This window comes from Oculina patagonica, chromosome 12, assembly GCF_052425735.1.
Source record: "Oculina patagonica isolate OP01 chromosome 12, crgOcupat, whole genome shotgun sequence".
NCBI classification, from domain to species: domain Eukaryota; kingdom Metazoa; phylum Cnidaria; class Anthozoa; order Scleractinia; family Oculinidae; genus Oculina; species Oculina patagonica.
Genome location: NC_135769.1, coordinates 17,161,491 through 17,182,697, shown reverse-complemented (window position 1 = coordinate 17,182,697; position 21,207 = coordinate 17,161,491). Strand labels below are relative to the sequence as shown.

General features: G+C 38.3%; 2 protein-coding genes across 3 annotated transcripts; both read right to left on the bottom strand.

Moving 5' to 3' along the window:
- Positions 1-1,190: 1,190 nt before the first annotated feature.
- LOC144632498 (protein BUD31 homolog) lies at positions 1,191-9,049 on the bottom strand. Its single transcript, XM_078491168.1, has 5 exons — positions 8,785-9,049; positions 8,607-8,664; positions 4,034-4,098; positions 2,951-3,117; positions 1,191-1,897 (listed from the first exon to the last, which is right to left on the bottom strand). Exons 1-5 carry the CDS (start codon positions 8,876-8,878, stop codon positions 1,847-1,849), a joined length of 435 nt encoding a protein of 144 aa, XP_078347294.1. The 5' UTR covers positions 8,879-9,049; the 3' UTR covers positions 1,191-1,846.
- A 3,152-nt stretch (positions 9,050-12,201) lies between these two features.
- Positions 12,202-21,157, bottom strand: LOC144632442 (cytokine receptor-like factor 3). Of its 2 annotated transcripts, XM_078491097.1 has the most exons (7): positions 21,042-21,157; positions 18,554-18,665; positions 17,432-17,676; positions 16,624-16,708; positions 15,780-15,954; positions 14,549-14,810; positions 12,202-13,691 (listed from the first exon to the last, which is right to left on the bottom strand). In XM_078491097.1, exons 2-7 carry the CDS (start codon positions 18,634-18,636, stop codon positions 13,192-13,194), a joined length of 1,350 nt encoding a protein of 449 aa, XP_078347223.1. In that variant the 5' UTR covers positions 18,637-18,665; positions 21,042-21,157; the 3' UTR covers positions 12,202-13,191. The 2 variants fall into 2 exon arrangements, with proteins under 2 accessions (XP_078347223.1, XP_078347224.1); XM_078491098.1 differs by lacking the exon at positions 21,042-21,157 and having other exon boundaries at positions 18,554-19,421.
- Positions 21,158-21,207: the final 50 nt, after the last annotated feature.

Below are 21,207 nucleotides of genomic sequence, written 5' to 3'. Positions count from 1 at the left end.
CTCTTTTGTTAGCTAGTTCTAAATGATTTTTAGCATACCTGAAGCTTGAACATTCGAGGCGTTGAAAATATTATTTCGAGTTATTACTCAACGAGCCGTCATAAAATTCAGACAGTAATATCTTCAAAACAAAGCACTGTACACAAAAAATCATATGAGTCTAATTTTACCATAGAAAGCATTATTGGATCCTGTTTATCCCTTTAATGAAATTCTTTCATTGTAACTGTGGCTGCCCTGACAGCAATGTTTTGTGGGCGTGGCTGAAAGAACTCTTTGTTAACAAGACAGCTTGTATGGTCCCAGAAGTTTGCCTGTTCAACTCAATCAAAACTCGAGAAAGAATGAACAACAAACGATTAATTTTAGAAGAAAGAGAACCTTTGTGAACAGGGTGACAAGAACATCGATCAGCTACTCGTACACTGGGTTCGTAAACGGCACTAGCTGGCTAGCATACAAAAAAACGTCAAAATCGCGATTTTTTTCACTCCTTAAAGGGTCCTTAAAGGTGCGACGAGCACCTCTGTCAGGGCCATATGGGGAGTCCCCGTCGGGTTGATAATGGGCAGTTCAGTTAGCCCGCAGAGCAGCTGTTTCCTTCTCGATAGTGCAAAGGACGGGTGAAATCTTGGGAGCAAGTTGGAATATTGTAGTTTGCTCCATCTCGGAGTCTGTAAAGCAGGCTAGTACAGTTAAAGTCTCGGACTTTAATCTATTTATTTTAGGACTGTCATTGGAAGCTTGCCTTTACTGCTTGCCAAAATTTGGTTTTGTCTCCTTTTAATTAATTAAAAAAAAATTAAAAACAGTTATTGAGGGGGGGGGGGGGGGGGACACGCATTACAAATGGTTTTTTGTAGTATTGGGGCGCTTATTGGAACGAGCATTAATTTGACAGGGGGCAGTGCTCACTGCACGCAGGGTGCGTAATCGAATCAGGGGGGGGGGGGGGTTACTAAAATTCTTTAATGTTTTTTTTTTTCGCAACAGCGGGTGACTTGAAAGCGACATCTTTCCAATAAGCTCCGAACGAGGCATGGTCGATACCCAGAAGACGATAACCCTTTCTCTTCTGTATATCAATCTATCCTGTGACGCAAATTTTAAGTTCTGTCTCCCGCAAAAAAAGAACGCCTGATCGTAGGTTAGTCACAACTAACAGGGGAACATTCAAGTTAACCATGAGATCCAGCACATTTTATTTTATTTTTTTTTGTGACTCGCTTTCAACAGCAGAATCTGTCTTTTTACAAATAATTACTCCCTTTTGTAATGACTTGCACAAAACCTCATACTTTCAACTTTTGCTTACATACATTTATTACGAGTTCACTTTTTTACAGGATTGCGAAAATGAATGTAATGGTACTTCAATAAATTGTAAAAAAAGAAAACAAATACCATTCAAAATATAGATCCAAGAAAATCAAGACATACAACAAGGCCAGGTAATGTTCAAAGGATGAATGATGCTATTTACTGGATAAATTATTTTTCATTAAAAGTGTTACAAAACCAACTGCAGTAAACTCTTCACTTGATAGCAGTATATCAGTGCATAGCGGAATCCATCCTTTGAAGTTACTGGGCCCAGACAAAAAATTGAGCTTCACAGCTCTTTTTCGACCTTTACTAGAGTTTAGCAAACAGTTCAGAAAAAAAAAACGTGTTTCTCAAGGCTTGCTGATGGCACTGGATGCAACCAGTAATGAACTGTTAATAATTTTGATAGCTTCACTGTGAAACGTTGCTGTGGTCTCCATAATGTCCACACCACATTAATTACAATAAGTTACAGCTTCCATGCTTGCTGTTGGATTGCTGTTGTCTTGTCCCGCTGCCATCACCCAGAACATCCTCTACATCCACATATTACACACTCAACAATCTTTCCCTGAAAGAGAAGTTTGCAATAGTATTATAACATCAATCTGTGATTCAAATGCTCAGCTATGCAAGTAAAGATGATTTTCAAATGGAAGATATTTTTTATGGGCAATCACAAAGCCCATTTCGTTCATGAAGAAATCCTGAGAAAGTGCATTAAAATGTGCATCAAAATGCTCTAAACAACTCCCATGAAGGGGACTGGCCTCCTGACAAACTCCCCCCCCCCCCCCCAAAGGATCTCTATTATAAGGACGTAACTAAGAAAAAAGTAAGTTCGCTCATTAACAACCTTAGCTGGCTCTTTTAGTCTTCTAGTTTTCAAGTTTAGCTGCAGCCAGTGAAAGGCTTTCTTTCAGTCAGTAAAATTTGCCAGTAGCCAGACAGGGCGGGGGCACTGCCACATATGAGCTATATAGGTATGTGCCGCTGTGAAGGGTATGGTTTTCAAGCAGTTTAGTCTGGCATTGGGTATAGAAATCAGAGAGTTTTGGTCTAGAATAGGGTATCATTTACCAGGAAACTTATCACTGGTATGATGAATTAAGTCCAGAATAGGAATAGAAACTCAGAAGAGAATGGTACTTTCCTAAACGTTAAAACCGGTAAAATCATCACAGAAACGTTGTTGACAGATGGTTTTCCATTAAAACACTGATAGTGATGCAGTTCTGAAAAAAAGGCAAGTCTGGGATAGGGTAGGGATTTTCAGTGTCTAGTCTAGTATAGGATTGTGAAATCAGCTAAACATGGTCTGGTAAAGGGGTAAGGGTTTCAAATTCCCAGTGGCACCTCCCCCCACAAAAATATATAGGGTGCCCCCGGGTTGCCTGCTCAGAGCTACATCCCTGCCCATGGAGTGGGAAGTATTGGGGTAGCAGTAGTAATGACTAGAATTGACTAAGGTAAGGAAATGTTGAAATCTGAATACAAAGATGTTGGATGTCACTTCGCCAGGAGTATAAGAAGCAAGACTCAATTCTCCAGAAACCAGAATAAGCCCTGCAGTGGGCACACCAACTGCAGGCTTTTCCCTTTGCCTTCGACACCAGCTACTCACCTCTTCCAGTTTAGCTTTAGGTACACGGCAAATACAGTTTGTACCAAAGTTGGTATCCCTGCACTGAATACACCTTAAACAACAGAGGTTTTCATATCCCTGCTTCTTCCATTTAGCTATTAGATTTTTGTCTGCATAACCTTCTTTCAGGCAGAATTCGTACAGCTCTAAGATTAGAAAAAATAATAAAGATCAGTTCAAGGAACCAATACAACAAAAAATACTGTACTTAAACCGTGACCTTCTGCACATCAGCCAGATACTCTAATGACTCAGCAACAGACTCATGGCAAGCTAGGTTTTCTTAACACTTCCACTGGATAATGGTTTATCCAATGATAACGATATATCTATTCTTTAAAAAACACAGCAAAAAATATTGCTCAGTGATGGTAAGGTTGATTGCCTATCAGCTTACATGTATGTCACAGAACACATTTCTATCGCCGTATCATGAAAATGTCAGTGACTGTTTTTTACAGGTTGATAAACAAATTATACAGCAACAAGAGTTTATTAATGAAACTGAAAAGATTTCGCTTCATGTTCACAACACTTCTACAAGTTTAGAAGAACTCAGAACAAATACATTTCAATTTGCAGGGAACTGTTCAATTGCCAAACAAAACTTTTTTTGATCTACAGATGACCCAACCTCTAGACCAGCATTATTCTTTACACTTTTTAAAAAAAAACTCATTAATAATTCATAAAGAAAATACAAAAGAAATTAATGTTTAATGAGTGTCTTTATATCTGATAAAGACACGGCTAAACTTTACGTCCAATTTTCTAGGCCAAAATAACCCCAAATCTAAATATTAGTGCAAGAATGAGTTGATCTACATCAGAAGATTTTTAAGCCGTTCAATAAATTCGCAGTTCGTGTTTTATCAAGTCAGAAACACTCGGCTGCGCCTCGTGTTTTAAACTTGATAAAACACTGCTGCTCATTAATTAAACATTACATAACTTGCCACAATAAACTTTTATTTCTTACATGAAGAACATTTTCTATTTCTTGAATTAAAACCTTCATACCTATATTTAAATATCTTTTTAAATCATGAACAAACCCTGTACCTCTACTGATTGCTTTTCTCCTGTAGAATAATTCATAAACATAGCGAGACTTCTGGTGATGGATTCTGTAATATTGGAAATAAACAAAGTCAAACCAAGTGGTGCTAAAATTAAGTTTATATTATTTTCAGAACAAAAAATCAAGGCAGCACTTGTGCAAGACTAATCTCTAATGACTAATGGCCATTTGAAGGGGTTTTCAGATAAGAAAATGATCAAGAAATTATTTTGGCCAAAACAACTGGCCTTTATTCACCTAGCCTGTGAACAGGCTCTCCGGTCGAGGATGGGGCGAAAAGGAAATGGGACAAAGGACCGAAGCCGCCATTCCGCCCCTTTTTGATGAACTTGTCATTACTCTGTCAACAACGTGTCATTATCTCCGCCTCGATGCATTGGAATGCAATTAGTTTGTAATTGAGAATGACAGCTCGCGGAAAAAAAAAAAAACTGGCATCGCAATTATTAAATGAAAGTAATCAACATTTTCAGAGATAAATTTCAGACCTTGTCTTTCCAGAGCAAACATTTTGAGCTTAAAGAATATCTTGTAAATGAGCCCAAACAAACCGCACTAGCAAAATATGTGGCAAATTACAGAGTTAGAGTGTAATTCGCTCACCACTGGTGACGCGATGTTAACACTTCACTGAGGCGAAATGCCGCGTCTCGTGCTTGGTGTTGGCAAAATCATAAGACCTGTCAACAATCAGAGATCTGACCAATCAGAGCTTGCACTAGAATCTTGTGCACAGTGTGTGCTTGGAATGGCGGCAAAAAACCTTTGTCCGCAGGCTCCCCCGTTTTTCTCCCCAAGGCCCTTTGCCTCACTCGGGAGCCTGCTCGCAGGCTATTATTCACCTTGACTACAACACAAAGTTACAAACACAAATCAAAAGGTGGGGAGATGGTTGTATAGTATACAATTTACTCAGTGGAAGTCTGGAATATCAGGACGTAACATGTCGATCAAAGTAGATCATCAAAAACGTAGTTGATAAGTCGATAGTTAACAATTATCCTGCGAAATCGCGCGGAATATCGCCTGATACTTAGCCGACGAGGCCGTAGGCCGAGTTGGCTAAAATCAGCCGATATTCCGCAAGATTGAGCAGGATAATTGTTTTATTATTCAACAACTTGTCAACAAAACACATTTTGCAGATAGAAAAACTGTATTTATGCAGCGCTTTACAAGATTTCGGACGAATCTTCGCAACCTACGTATATCGTAGGATATCTGTTATGTACGGATGACAGATAACGTTCACATTTTGACCATATATGGGCAGCGCGCGCACTAGTTGAATAATAATACTCGATATTTGTTGATAATTGTCAATCGACAAGTTTAATTTGTCGATAAAAGCCGATAATCACAAGATTTTCAACTGATGATCGATTTTATCAACAAAAAATAACGCAGACACATTTTTCAATCAGCCACGAAATTCTAGTAAGTGTGCGCAGCAACTGTAGTCTTGTCTCCCGCCATATATTATTTTTTTGTATTTTCAATCAAAAATTATCGAACAAAGTCATTAATCACAAGAAATTTTGCAATCGACTTTTAACAATTGATAAGTATAAATGTAATGTATTTGATCAACCACAATCAAATTTTATCGACTATCAAAATTATCGACATGTTACGTCCTGGTAATATGGCATGGAATTTTTACTTGCTAGTTAAGTTTTTTTTGGCCTGAAGACTTGAAGATAAAAATTGACCCATAAAAATACATGTACCATGCGATATATAACACAATGTTACACTGAATAACCTCTATAAAATAAACTATTGGAACCTTACATTGTCACCATATGTCTAAAATGATCGTCTGGGTCAATGAAATGAGCCAACAACAGACATGTAAGGTATTGGTATATAATGTTGTACAGTATATATTGTCGTACAGCCGAGAAAAAAGTCGTTTCTTGTACGCACAAAGAGCCGAACAACAGTATTTTTGGTTCACAAAGTTTGAAAATGACACAAAGACTCCCTCAAACTATATTGCCTTTATTTCTTTCAAAAAGGAAAGGAGAGGGAAAACTCTTTGCGTACCAGCAGCGGAAGATGGAACGTAAAGCATACATCAACTTTCCGCGTACGCGCTTGAAAATAATTCTAGAAAAAATTGAAAACAAACCTTCATTGTCATGAGGGGCCGTAAGGGGGTTTCTCGTGAAACGTGATTGCGTGTTTTTATTCTCCGTGATCTGTGATTACGAAATATTAAAATCCGTGAACTGTGAATAACATGCTTGTCGTGACACGTGAAAACAAAAAATTATTTTTCGATAACCGTGAAACTTGACTAAAATTCTTCACTTTTTCCGTGAAAACCGACCTACCGTGCAAAGATGACCCCTTATGATGTTTGCAAATTGAGTGTCTGTTCGACTCAGACGCGCGATTTGCGTGATGGCTAAGTACCGCACTTGACGACTTGTCAGAAGATTGTAAAACAAACAGGCACTGAGACCAGAAGCCGACTCAAGGGGTCAGATAACAAGAGAGGACAACGATGCCATTCTTTTTCGATGTCGCGTGCATCTTAAATCACGCAATCCTTCTAACTCATTTTGGCCAAGCTCACGCTAAAATTCTGTGTCAAAAAGTCATGGAGGTCGAGGGCGACAAACAAATTTCTGTTATAGAAGGTGCCGTTTACTGACTTTAGTGATCCGAAAGTTATAGGGATCAAAACTTACCTTTTCGAAAAAATTCCAGCCAGAGAAGGGCTCCCGAAAATCCTAGGTGACCTTTTTAGAGTAAAAATCCGTTAAAAATGAACAATTATACCATTTTTTAGATATTCGAAAATCCTAGGAAAGGCAGGCAAGCAAAAAAATTTACAATGAATGTTCCGAAAATTCTAGATCTCAAATCGTCTTCCGAACAGATATTTTAACGACCCCCCTCTTTAACGAAATATTCCGTTGGGTGCCCCTGATGAAAGCTTTAAAAGATTTCTTTGGATCGCCAATAGGAAATTAACTGTGACGTGATTCTACCTGTTTTTTGCTAGCACTGTACATTGTGCTGTCGACTGAAATCGAGTCTTTGCTTCACCAAGACGCAATCAATGATGTTAAACTGTCAATCATAATTGATTTAGTGTTACGGAGGCCGTTTGCTCAGAATACTTCTAGTATACGTATAACTTGTAAAACGATGACAAATGTAACTAAGCGAATTTCAACAGGAAGAGGCCTCAAGCTTTTAGTCAAAGTAAAATATCAGGAAACGGGATTCAAACACCAAATTTAAGTTGTTTCAGGTTGATATTAACCTTAATTTAAAAAAGGGTATAAAGTTGAAGCCCTCGTTTGAGACGTGCATGAGGTGACTAGGAGTATAAGCCACTATAGTTTAAGCCACTATAGTTCTCACTACTTCCCCATGGATGAAGTACTAGTTTATTTTAGATGACCTTAGATTTAACTAACATTGTGTTCGCCGGCAACCTTTTTGCAAAATTGCCGATTAGCAAGTTCATAAACAGAAGTCCATTACCTCGGCATAAATAATAACTTCGGAAAGAAACATTAACATATCAATGATTGATGGCCTTTGTACGAGTGAAAACATTCAATATGGAGGCGTAAGTGCACAAGACTTCCTTGTCTATGTTGTTAATTTCCGTGAATTGTGAAACTCGAAAATTAATTACCGTGATTCGTGATTTTCCATCTTTAATAGCCGTGAACTGTGCGCACTACCCCCCCTTACGGCCCCTCTTGTCATGAAAAGTTGTCCTTCGTAAAGTTCAACGCCATCTTGTGTCCCAGAATTCAAATGGGCTTTGTACAGCTCGTTTCCGCTGACCTACAGCGTTTTCCGAAAGTCGCTTCGTTGGATAGTCCATACAAAGTTCTGTAAATAAGCCGCTCTTTCGTTGGATCGCACGCACACGCACCGCTTCAAAACAAGCTGGACTCCCTCTTTTACTTCGAAACATACTTATTTTAGCTTAAATGAAAAAGAGATAAACTCACTTTTGTTTGCTAGAATTGGTTAGCTTGGAAATTTCTGACGAAGCGAATTAAGTGGTATGATTCCCGAGTGTACGACATTATATTTTGCTGTACGACATTGCATCACAGAGGTGGGTCGTTTTCTTCACGTCCTTCGCAAAATGCATCAAGTGTGAAATGAATTTATTTACTAAATTCTTGTGAAAAATGGTTGAGGTTTTTCTTAGGGTAAAAATTTTCTATTATTATCTTTCAAGCGCACGATCTCAGACCCCGAAACATAAAGTGTACGAGATTATATACCTATACCTTATATAATTTAAAGTTCTCCTTGCAACTGCTGAATTTGCTGTTCAACTGTGATGATCTCTCTCTTATCACAATGCAATTCAGTTACATTCATGATCACATAAACCAACGATAATTATTATAACATCTCTTACTATTAAGCTTGCTGTTGAATAAAACGTGCTGATGTTATTTTGATACAGAAGTCACAGAAATATTAAATAAAGACATGACCTTATGTCGTTCACTGTTAAGCTTTATAATATCTTATTCATAACATCGATATATCGCGTATACATACCTAAATATAGGCCACATAGACTCCGTCTTTCGTTTCCCTTCATGTGGGTCTGTCTCAGCTGAAGGAGGGAAAAGACAAACAGACAATTGAGTATTTTATAGTTCAAAAGAAACAAACGCAGAAATTTCCAAGCCTGAGAACGCAAGAAATACAACACATATTTGGAAAGGAAAATTACCTTCGCGCATTTTCTGATCCAGCTCATCAAGCGTTGGTTCAATCAGTTCCCATCCCTCAGGTGGGGGTTTTCTGCTGCGACGTACTTTAGGCATTTTCTTCTGTCAAAAAACGTGTTGTAAAAATTGTGAACTCAACAACGTTTCCCTTCGTTCTTCTTCTTTCTTCAGCTCGTACCCAGGCCCTTGTTTTCACGGTCGAGCAAAAAGCGCGCATGGCATTCTTCTATTAATTGGATCGGTCCATCATATACTGCAGGCTCAAAGTTGTCCGTTTTGGCCATGCATTCTTCACGCGAATTCTCTGTAATTTGTTTTTTTTTTAAGGTATTCAAACAATTTTTAAAACCAGAAAAGAAATTGTGGTCACTTCGAAGGTCTATTGTAATCCAAGTTTGAAAAACACGTACTTGGAATCTACATTTGCAGTCAGTCCCCTACACAAGTAAACTTATTTGAGGGAGGTGAGGAAGCGGGGGTGGAAGGTTTGGTGTTTGCTGTAATTGCATGCTATGGTAGAAAGCCATTAAGGGTACTTAGCATTTAACAAAAAGATCCTGGAAATTTCTGTTGGAGAGCAAATGGAACAGCAATGTTCTGGAAATTCTGGTTCCCATGCATGGGTCCATATATAATTATGTTCTCTTGTTTCGCCAAGATAGCTAAAAAGAGAAAATAACTGCCCCTTTTCGTGGGCAGGACTCGAAATATAAACATGTCGAAACATGCAACCGGTGTTAAGCGCGGGAATGGGCGCGTAATCGAGAATACTTTTGTTCTTGTTTCTGATTGGTTAAAAATGCCACAGTTTCTCTGATTGGTTAGAGCAGTTGTATGAACTGTAATTATAAATCTCAGCAAGCGTAAAATCAAAGCAAATACGCAACTACTTTCATGACTGAAAAAAAAAAAAAAAAAAAACGGCGCTATCAATATTCCAGTGGTGTATCACTTCCCTCATTCCCCAATGGCCCACCCTTCTTTTGAGCATCCCTGGATTAACCACTGTCAATCATAGGGATCGGCCATTATTTATTGTCTGGGATGAGCTGACGATTTTGATAGGCTTATTGTGTCTGATTTCACCTCAATCTGATGTAATTTAATGCGATTCCCCCGAGGACACCATGATTTCATCTACTGCCCCTTGCTGTCAGGGTAAGGGATAAAAGAGGGAACACACCATGGAATGCATGATGGAACGTACCAGATAAGAACGCGCCGGAACGCAAAGGGAATGCTTGGTCACGCATGGGGAAGCAACTGGGGACGCGGCATGGCAAGCACCAGGAACTCACAGGGAAACGCACGAGGAAAGTACGGTGTAATAGACGAGCAAATGAATGGGGGAACTCACAGCGACTACATGGGGAACGTAGCCTGAGGAGCCATCGGCCATGTGGGAATACACCGGAGTAGGGTGTCAGGGTTAGGAAGGCACGGGCTGTGTTTCGGCCCAAGGATACGTCACGTGTCAACTAAGCTTAGAAATTGACCAAAGTTGGGTGTTGCACAACACAGGGTTCTGCGCCGGTCAAGGGCTAGTTTTAGGATAAGCGAAAAGGATGGAACGAGGGAGGAATAAGGGAACACACAGGGAATGGACGAAGAAACAGACCAGGGAACGCACGCTTTCGCAAAATAGATTAGTGTGGGAAAAAATGAAGAGATAAATGCCAAATTTCAACGTTACGTTTTGACTGAACAACTTAAAACATGGATGCAGTGTTAAATTCCGATAAAAGGAACTTCTCATGATCCCGGGGGGGGGTACCCCGGCTTGTTAATGACGGGGATGATCGAAGGATTTTTTTGGGTTGGAAAATTTGGCAAGTATTTTTTTGGGTGACTTGATTTAGATAGGGGATTTTTTTGGGTATTAAAAACGAACTAAAGGGCCTTGGCACGGCCTTGGCGTATTAATGGTATCATGAATAAACAAAACGAGTGTTCTTTGTGTTATGTTCTTGCCCCTCCTGGCAATTTAGGGGTAATTTGACAAGGGATTCTTTTGGGGGTTATTTTTGGTCCAGGGATTTTTTTGGGTAATGTCGGAAGACTTAGGGATTTTTTTGGGTCCTGAGTTTTGCCTCTATTCGATCATCCCCGTCATTTACAAGCCGGAGTACCCCCCCCCCCCCCCTGGGCTCATGATCACACAGGAAAGAAGAACTGAGAGTACTTTAGTGCCTTAGACACAGAAAGCCCTCTGTATGTTGAGCCCAATGCGCTAAGTAACAAGTCTGAGATTCAAATTTTACAAATAACACAATTACTTCATTTATAGTTATCAAACTTTAATGTGATGCATCATAATCGAGTTCCATTACATCATTAGACCATATAACTGTATTTTTGTCCCATTTAAACAAAATTGTTAGAAATGTGAATAATTGTGCCTACGGAGTTTATGTGCCGATGTAAAGTTAGACCTTATTGAAGACTGAATTTATACTAGAGGAGAGGCTAAATTGCTTAATTTCAACGTGGACAAGCAGCTGTTCTTGTAAACCGCATTCAGACGCAGTGTTTCAAGTGTGGTTGTTGGTTGTAGCTCGGCTGATCATGTCTACACTTCGTTTAATAATCTTTTGTCTTACTTAAAGACAGAACAGTCAAAAGTGACCCATGTAAAAAGCTTATTTTTTATTTTCCCTTATCCATTCAGACTAGCCATAGCAACTAACTGTATGATTTTGTTCCCTTTTGACTTCCAGTATTCATTTGTCAGGTGGATTTTGCAGCTAGAGTCACATGACCTTCTGGCAAGTTTCCCATGTAACGCAAGCAAATCCATAAGTACATATACAGTAGAACCCCGGTAACTCGAACTCTAAAGGGAAACGAAAAACCGTTCGAGTTAGCGGGGTTTCGAGTTATCGGGGTAGATTGAATATTAATTTGCAAAGTTAATAATTGATAGTTAACTGATTGTACAGCACTTCAGTATACAGCGCAGTGCAAATTAAACTTATCTCGTCAGATACTATAACACGATCATAAATTCTTAGGATAAGAGTGGGAAAAGGCTGTCAAATACGTGATCAGTTCGTTGCTCTAATCAATGGGCAACCGCAGTGAGTTGCAGGAACCGGGATTCGAGTTATCGGGGTAAATTTGACCCAAATTTTGATCAAGGGAAACGAAATTTAGTTCGAGTTAGCAGGGTTTTCGAGTTATCCGAGTTCGAGTTAACCGAGTAAAAACGACTGAAAAGTGAGATCAAATCCAAGGGAAATGGAAATTTGTTCGAGTAAGCGGGGTTGTTCGAGTTATCCGAGTTCGAGTTACCGGGGTTCTACTGTATATTAAAGAAATTAACAGTGATACCATAATTATCACCAGCAAATTATTTTACCTAAAACATTTTAAATAAATTTTGGTGTTGCTCATAAAATATAAATCAATTCAGATTGAAACACTGCAACAGGAGTGTAAATAATCACCATAAAAATAAAATAATTTGGAAAATTGCTTAACAATCATTTTATAAAATCACATTAATAAATCAGAATCAATATAGTGTCATAACTTATAGAACACAAGGATGATTTCACGGATATTTTTTACATTAAATTATTTTCAAAAGGCACTGATGTACAATTAATATTTTCACATCAGAAAAAAGCCTACACTTTACCAAAATGTGCTTCATGTCCATGCTATGGACATGTATATTTGGCCCGGATTAGTTTAGAAACAAATATGCCTAGTATTATGTTAACACCAGAGAATATTTTCTTGGCTCATGATAAATCTAGGATGCATCTGGGTTTGGTTGCATCTCCATTCCCACACGAGTGTCCTCAGATTATCAAATTATGTGAATAAAATGGTTTGAAATTCGAATACCTTTTTGGTTTTAAAGCTACGAATCAGAATGCCCTAAATATGAAAATTCCAGAAATGTTTATGTGAATCTGGAAAATATCCACTAGTGCAACCATAGGCCAAAGGCGGATGATTTCTCAGGTGCTATTTTTAAATCTTTTATTCCAATGTCTTATTAGCAACTCTCTAACTGCATACTTTTTGAGGGGCCAAAATTTCATACAAATAATTATTATAAATTTCCAATTATTATTATCTCAGTGGCTACCAATAAGAACTGCATGCTGAGCCGTCATTAAGGGCTGTAACCCATAAAACTTGTTATGGCTGAGTTCACTTGATGTTACGGGTGAAGATGTTGATTGCTGACATGCAACACTTGCGCACAATGTGAAATGCTATGGGTGATAAGTTCAATGCAATGGCTGCTTAAAAACTTAATGACAGCTCTGGCTTGTTAGCAAAAACAAAGCATTTTTACTAAAGTTTAAGTGCATGATGTAGAATATCTCATAATTAATCAGGAGATTGAAGGTATACTTTTGTACTGCCATAAAAGGTTCCATACTGGTTTTATACTAGACAGACACCTGCCAGCCTGAATGTTGAAATCCCATCGCAAAATAAAACGCATCACCTCCACCATCAACCTGCCAATCAAAAGTCACTAGCTTGTCATCAACAGTGATTGACACTCGAAGCTTGACTTTGGAGACTCGACTTGCTTCAAACATGACAACAGAGCCTCGTTTGAACTGTGGCAATCTTGTTGTCATGGCTGTTCCATTAACGTAGACAACACCTTTGGAATTGATGCTAACTGAACCAGGACATTGTAGAACTTGCCTTGCATTGCTAAAATCAAATGACGCAGTAGTAAGGCCAATGCCGTCACCATTACTGGGGTCACCGGTCTCATCAATCTTGAGAACCAGTGGTGTATCAAGTCTGTAACTCATTGTCCTTGATCGTAGAACTTTGGAGCAGTCGGGGAATACTTTTGTTGCAGTCTTTCGTCTGTTACTAAGCTGATACACAGCAAGCTTATTTTGGTTGATGCAGTCCTCCACAGACCATTCTACACGCAAAGAAACAACAATACATTATAAGTATCTAGAATATGTAAATTTTTTTTTAATTTTTTTTTAATTTTTTTTTTATTCATCCACAACACAAAGTACAAAACATACAATTACAAGTGGTTACAAATTTTTGCTAGCCTAAAACAGCCGTGCAAATTACTATTGTCTGACATGTAGGAAAATAAATAATATTAGTAATTATTTTACTGTCATCAGAAAACAAAAATTTCTTAATCTCTGCTTCAAAATGTTTTTCAAGCAGACTGAGACTGGTTTTCCGCACAAGTTCATTAACTGCTGACCATAGCAGAGCTAAAAGGCAATAAACTTGTTCTAAACAGGATTTTTCAGAACATGACAATGGTGTTACGTTAATTGAAGCTTCTGAGTTAAAATCGAAGTTTATATCGAAACTTCTGAGTTTGCTGCTGAAAGCAGCAAAAGCTTGGGTAAAAACGAAAACTGAGTTAACACAAAATAAGAATCCCTGCAATCACACAATGTACTATTGGAGTGTCCATAGCCAAAAATGAATACTGTAAAACACTCTTTAGCCCTCAGACAAGCAGGCACTCTGATGTGCAAGTTACAAGATGTTTGGCTTTGTTGGTTTGTCTGTAATTCTACGCTTTGTAACTTCTCAAAACCAAACAATAGCTAAAAATACTTAGTAAACATATTTTAGCTAAATATGCTTGCATACTTTTTGTTATCAATAGCTAGAAAAAATATTCTAGCTATTGAGCATGTATGTTTTTCAAGCAAAAAAATTATGCATGCCAAATAGTGAATGAAAACCTGCAATAAAATTTATTATGAAACCTTAGGCCCTAATAATTGTCTGTAATCTTACCATGCTGGTCAAGCGTTGTTATTCCATTCCTTGGAATACTCCAAGATCCCCATTTCCCTTCATTTCCAAATCTTCCACAGACACGGAAAGTGTAGGACACATGTGGTTCAAGGTCTGTGACCAAGTTTGACGACTCCTCACCACAATATACTGTGCTGAATACTGAATCACTGTTTCCTTTGTTGTCTGTACGACAGCACTGGAGCATGTATTCCTGGACGCCACTACTGTAATCTGTGATGGATTCACTGTCTGAAAATGTCTGAAATATAAAAAGCATCTCTGGTTCAGTCCCAAGTTTGAAATACAAATTCTCCTCACTGAGTGTCATACATATCTTTTAATGTCAGTTACAAGAATTGAGTGGTACATAAAATGAAGACAGAAATTATTTTTGTCTTTTTTTAATTACTAATGATCCTCTAGCTCATAATTTTTTTCTTACTCTCATCATATGTCACCTTTGTTAATAATGTATTTTTAATGTCAGGGGAATACAGTGTTGATTGTTTCAAGATAACTAACTACACATGTACAGGATTCCATACTCTCTTTCTCTCGCTGCACGCATTGTGGACCTACAATGCTAGATATTCTGGGGAGCATAGCTAAAGGGCACTTTTTACAAAGAACAGTGAAAGGGGGATAAGTTACAGTGATAGCACTTATTGAAAGTAAGCAAACTAAGATAATTCCAGTCCAAAGGAACAGACAAACTAACTTTATAATCTGAAGCAGGAAGCAGCAAGGGGTATTGTTACTCCACCTGGATGGGATGCTTGTCTATTGCAGGTTAGCCTTCAGCATTTTTGTCAGGGTGCCCCAACAATTTATTCATCAGTTCTCATAAATTTTTATTTCTAAGTTGTGAGTGACCCCAGAGGCGGATCCAGGATTTCAAAAGGGGGGTGGACGGCAGACCATTAGGGCCTAACCCTAACCCTAACCCGAAACGTGGCGTAACAACAACCAGGCATGAGCGAGAGCTAATTTTTCTTTCTTTCTTTATTTTCTATTTCAAATAAAGTGACATTTCGAATGTTTTTTTTTACTGAAAAATGGGGGGTGGATATCCACCCTATCCACCCCCCTGTATCCGCCCCTGGACCCTATGAAGATTAAGTGCCATGACCAAGATATACAACACAGTAAACCCAGCAATGGCTTAAACCTTGAACCATTGATTCAGTGTCCAATGAAGTGAAGAAAAGTGAAACTGAAGAAATGTTACCTCATCAAACCATTGTACCAGAATAGCTCCAGGATGCTCTACCAGCTCTGCTATTTGAAGTGAGCCAGTCATGGATACTTCTCCTATAGAATTGACAGCATCTAAAACTGATTGGGTGTGACTGTCACTGAATGACACAGACAAGGTTTGCGATATACATGGAGTGTCAGGATACCTGCAAGTAAAATAACATTAACATTTGACTTGCGGAAGTGACCTACAATAATGGAAAGATTGATAATGTGTCTGCTAATAAAAAATACTTTAACCTCATGGCAGTGTACTGTAATGAGTTTTGTTTGGAGATATCAGCTCCTGGAAATACTGAAAGTAGTGTTGCCAAGCCATGAGATTTAATTTTTTGGAGGGGATTGGGGGTGGGGACAATGAGCCCATCCAGTCCCAGATCTATCAATCTTGAATCCAATCCACCAACTATTTAAAAAGCCACTTTGTCTAACAGGTGCAAGCACACCTTGTTTAATTTTAGCTACACCCAGCTTTGGAGAAGTTTATAGTACCCTTTCAAAATGGCCAACCCTCCAAGTTAAGACCATTTTAGTCGCCATGGCGACTAAAATTTTGGAGCTGGCGACTAAATTTGAACCAAGGTCGCCGGCCTGGCGACTAAAATTGAGTGGAAGGATTGAAAGCATCAGCTTAATTTGGTGACTAAAATTTTTCACTGGCGACCAAAACTTGAGTAGTTGGTGGCCAAATGGCCACTAAGGAAAAAAATAAACTTGGAGGGTTGATGGCGTAAATTGATTGTCCAGGTAGTGTACCATTATGTTGAGAAGCATATATAAAAAAATTACAGTCTACATGTTGTTTATTTTTTAACCTTATAGATGAAATTTGCAGCTCATTATGCAAGTTCTGTCCTTCACTTAGAAGAGTAGCATCATCCTCATCAAGTGAGGAATTTCCTACAAAAAAGCAAATGCGACACAGTTTGTCAATGTTGAAACCAGCAGCATAGTTAAGTAATCTGAGAGGCAAGCATTTACATGCAAGAACACAAAATAATCTGTCAATAACCACAGAGGTTAAAACAACAAGGAATAGTAGTTGCACATAAACCATCCTCTCTCCACAGGCATCCCAAACTCATGATTAGGGAAAGCAAAAAATTAATTGTCTATTCATTCAATTTTAGCGCCAAGGTACATGTACATTGTGTGAGTCGAAACGTCACCTTTCAGCTGGCGCGGTATTAGGTTACCCAGGGAACCGTTGAGAATTTGAGTGCTTTATAAGATGCTGTATGGGGAACAAAATATCGTTAATTTGGATCGCAAAATACTTCAAAATAACTACCGTACATTTTTTATGTAGATGAATAAAATAAACTCACCGCTTGTGTTTCTGTTGTGTTTCTTGGCTATTTGCACCATTTTAGGCTTTTTACTCTACCACTGTAATTCCCTTCATAAGACGGAGTCAAGGCTGCACACTTGGGTTTTCGACCGATTTTACCTCGGAGACGGCTGGCGCCCAGAAAGCAATCTAAACTAACAATATTTTATTCCCCATATAATGTCTTATTCTAATCGTGAGTTTGGGACGCCTGTGCTCTCTCTTTCAGTTTTGGTTGAAAGAATCTGAGAAAACTCTGGCAGCAGGATTGCTCCAAATCAACAAGCTCCTACCTTTTTCAATAAGCTGAACAGTTTTATCTAGCTCTCCATTGATCCTGTCTTCCAAATTAGATAGAGGATCAAGATCCTTCCTCTCAATCTCACCAATAGTAGTTAGAATTGCTGTTTGGCGCGTTTCTAATATTTGTGTTATTTCCTGCTGGATTTCCTTAAATTTCTCTTCAACCTCTGTGCGTGCTTTGCCTATGCTGTTTTTGACTCCTTCACGTGTGGACTTGATGTCTGTCAGCCTTGATCTACATGTATGTTGAAAAGACAGTACAGAAAAAATGTTAATAAACCATTTGACAGCTGGCATGACTTACTTGGTTTGAAATTAGCAATTGTAGCATTATTGGGAGTCATGAATTTTACATGTTTTGTATGAGTGGGGGGGGGGGGGGGGAGGTTAGGTAAAAAAGGTAAAGCCTGCGTCGAGCCAAGTGGCCCATACCACTGGAGCTTGTCCCGGTTTCTGTATCATTAAGCGACTAGGAGTATTTCTACTCCTCTTGGATGGGATGCTAGTCCATCCAGGGTCAGCCCCACCAGCACTAGTTTTCAGGTACCATTTATACACCTGGGTGGAGAGAGACACTATGAGAGTAAAGTGTCTTGTCCAAGAACACGACACAATGCCCTGGGCCAGGGCTTGAACCCGGACCGCTCGATCCAGAGTACAGCGCACTCACCATTAGGCTGCGTGTCTCCCATATTGCTATAGTCAAACTTAGTCAAGCATTCCTTTTAATATGAACATAATAACTGCATTCATAATTTATTAAAATTTCATTCTCTGTTTCATACTTTCACTCCTCAGATGAAGAGCTCAATATTCGCTGGGAAGGCATTTGAGAATTTGTGGAGAACTTGACAGGCTGCCAGGTAGCTTCACAATCACTGGCTGTGACTGTCAGAGAGGAAATGTTTTTTTTTTTTAAAAAGTCTTTTATCCATTCACTTTTCTTGACCCCTCACCATACCCAAAACGGAGGCACAGTGTTTCACAATGTGAAGGGGTTAAAAACTCTAGTGGGAAAAAGGAATGAGAACTTTTGTGCTACTTTTGTGCATTGTCACAGAGGAAAAAAATCCTTATAAGATTACTATTCAAGGTAAAGTGGATTAATATACCTGAGATAAGATGAGTAATCATCAAGTTTTTTCAGTGATTCTTTGATTGCCAGTCTAGTGTTCATTACATCTTCCTCCTCCATTTTACTTAATATTATGATTCTCTAACATACTGTGGAAAGTAGAAAAACAAAGAAAACAAGGACAGACAGTTACAATTCTTATTATGCAACTCCACTCAGTAGAGAACAAAAATTGCAAAATGCAGTTGAGTCAAGTCGTCTTAGTCCTCCTGTCTCTGTACAATGGATAACAAAGTCCAAAGTCTGGACTAAGTAAAGAAGCCATTTAAGCAAAGTTAATTTTAAGCAAATGCAGTCAGCTGTCTCCCGCTTTTAGCCTACTTGACGCGAAAGGATCTTGCAATTTAACCAGATTTCTCAAACTTTGGTTTTTACCAAATTAAAGGTTTGGAAATTGAAGTTCCACTGTTCATCCTTTATGCATATACCAAATGTGTTGTTCCAGGAAATATCCATACCTCCCCCACAGAAGGCTTTTTGGTTGAACCGCCTCATCCTTCTGGAAGTTCAGTTTAAACATTTTGGCTTTTGAGAGTTCCACCCCCGTGGAGTTTCCGATGACCTTCAGTGGGGTGGGTATGGATATTTTCTGGAATAACACAATGAATGGTTTTCACTCATGTGACATGGCTGTCATATTGTTGGACAAAACAATACAAAATGTTTGCCCAGAGTTTTCTGGTCCACCAAGATGGCCACCGGCCGTGACGTCATGTGAAAATTATTTATACGTAACACATACATCGCAAACAATACTCACTGGCCAAAAACAAACCCAAAATATAAATAACACACGCCTAAAATACAAAGATCCTGCACAATATGATGACTAGTGTTATTTTGAGATAGCACATTGCAGCAATTCCCCCATAAGGATGGAATTTGCTGCACTATGCAATACCAATATAACATTTTCTAACAAAAGATTTTATATAGAACTTGTCACATTGTTTTTTTTTTTTAATTTAAAGTATTAAAGGCAATTCTATGACAGAACTCTTTGGTAGTTAGATTATATCAAGCACTTGAGAGAAAGATCCATTTCATTCCCAAACAACTCAACTCAAAGGTTGTCAAAAATACTCCGCTACATGTCATATTTCAAAGTCTCTTAGAACTCAATGTCTGGAAATGCAATGAAATACTCTCTCTCTCTAGGTGTTTGACATATTACATGATCTTTATCCAAATAGGTACCTAGGGAGGGTACGTTAATCCCTTAGAGAAGTGGTCCTGAATGGAAGTTCAAATTAAATGAACTGGATTTTATGCTTTCAATCCTTTCCTCTATGAAATAAACCTCCTCTCTAAATGTAACGGTATTAACTTTTTTACCATGGTATTGGCAGTGATACTGCAGGTGGCTTCATGTTATTGAATTTTTTTTGGATTACTTCTTACTAAAAAAAATTTACTAACCAATGATATCTCTGCATTGTCACAATCCTCACCATGTAATATTTTTTTACAAGCTGACTAGCGATCTTACTTTCATGTCTCACATACAGGTGTACAGGTACACTGAAAAGCACTGTGATAAAATTTGTGGTATGTGGGCCATAAATGTTATGTCATCATCACATCCATTTTGGATTGCCAGTTCAGTTTCTCTTTCTCCTCCTCCTTTACCTAAGCCCTAGTGGAGAGCCTGATCACAGGATCAGAACCACTCAGAGATATTGTATTATCGATATATATTTTTCTTGCAATAAACTGTCATAATTCAAAGCCTGGTGATAAATAAATATGCTTCTTCAATGCTATAGTGGTCAAAAAGAAGAACCAAATTTGTAAACTACATGTAAGTTTATATAAAATATTGTAGCAGTGAATGTCTTGGCTGCAGGTCAAATATGTTAACTTGACACCTCTAACACAACAGCACCATTCTTGTAACCTTTTTTCGGGAACATAGTACAAAAACATAACAGATTAAAAGTAAGGATGAAACCTTTCCAAATCTTTGCATTTTGATTTATATACAAAATAATTATAAAGAGCATGTTCTGAGTGAAATCGTATAAAATTGATACAATTTATTTCAAACAAACTAGATTCTTTCCCACTGCAATAAATCATTTACGCCGCTCCCATTAAATAACAACCAATACTGAATTTTTGATGAGCCAATATTAGTTTGCTAACTGATTATAGCTCAGCTAAGATACGGGAATACTTGACGAAATATGATATCAACATCCCTGAATTTCCTGTCAACAAAACTAAAACTTGCAAACCAGAACAATTACTGCTCTTTCACGAAACCTGTAAAGCCTTTGTCGAAAAAAAAAATGCGATTTAAAGAATTGTTATTAATAAAAAAACCTGCCAAGCCCACCCGACCTTGAATTATGAAACATCTGAGATTATTTGACCTGTGGTTAGGAAAGCGCGCGTGCATTTTCTAAGTCAATAAACGAGATAAATCCTAAACAATTATTTGAAGTGAAGGAATGCTTTCATACCTTTCATCTGGTGGAGAAGGAGTTTCCAGATAAAAATCCCTGGGAAACAGAAAACTGCACAAAATCGATCCCCGCTGCGTTCGACAATCCTTCGAAGCTTGGGCAAAACATTGAGCCTCACTGGTTAGCGGAGTTTTGTAAAAATATATGCGCAGGAACCTACTGC

Bases quoted from the DNA above. Each gene is read 5' to 3' on its own strand.
- LOC144632498 (XM_078491168.1), bottom strand. From the start codon at position 8,878: ATGCCTAAAGTACGTCGCAGCAGAAAACCCCCACCTGAGGGATGGGAA. The intron at 4,099-8,606 runs GTATGTATACGC...CCAATATTACAG, and splicing joins TCTATGTGGCCTATATTTAG to AATCCATCACCAGAAGTCTC. The intron at 1,898-2,950 runs GTGAGTAGCTGG...CTTCTCTTTCAG, and splicing joins CTAAAGCTAAACTGGAAGAG to GGAAAGATTGTTGAGTGTGT.
- LOC144632442 (XM_078491097.1), bottom strand. From the start codon at position 18,636: ATGGAGGAGGAAGATGTAATGAACACTAGACTGGCAATCAAAGAATCA. The intron at 17,677-18,553 runs GTATATTAATCC...ACATACATGTAG, and splicing joins GATTACTCATCTTATCTCAG to ATCAAGGCTGACAGACATCA. The intron at 14,811-15,779 runs GTAACATTTCTT...TTTATATTTCAG, and splicing joins TGGTACAATGGTTTGATGAG to ACATTTTCAGACAGTGAATC.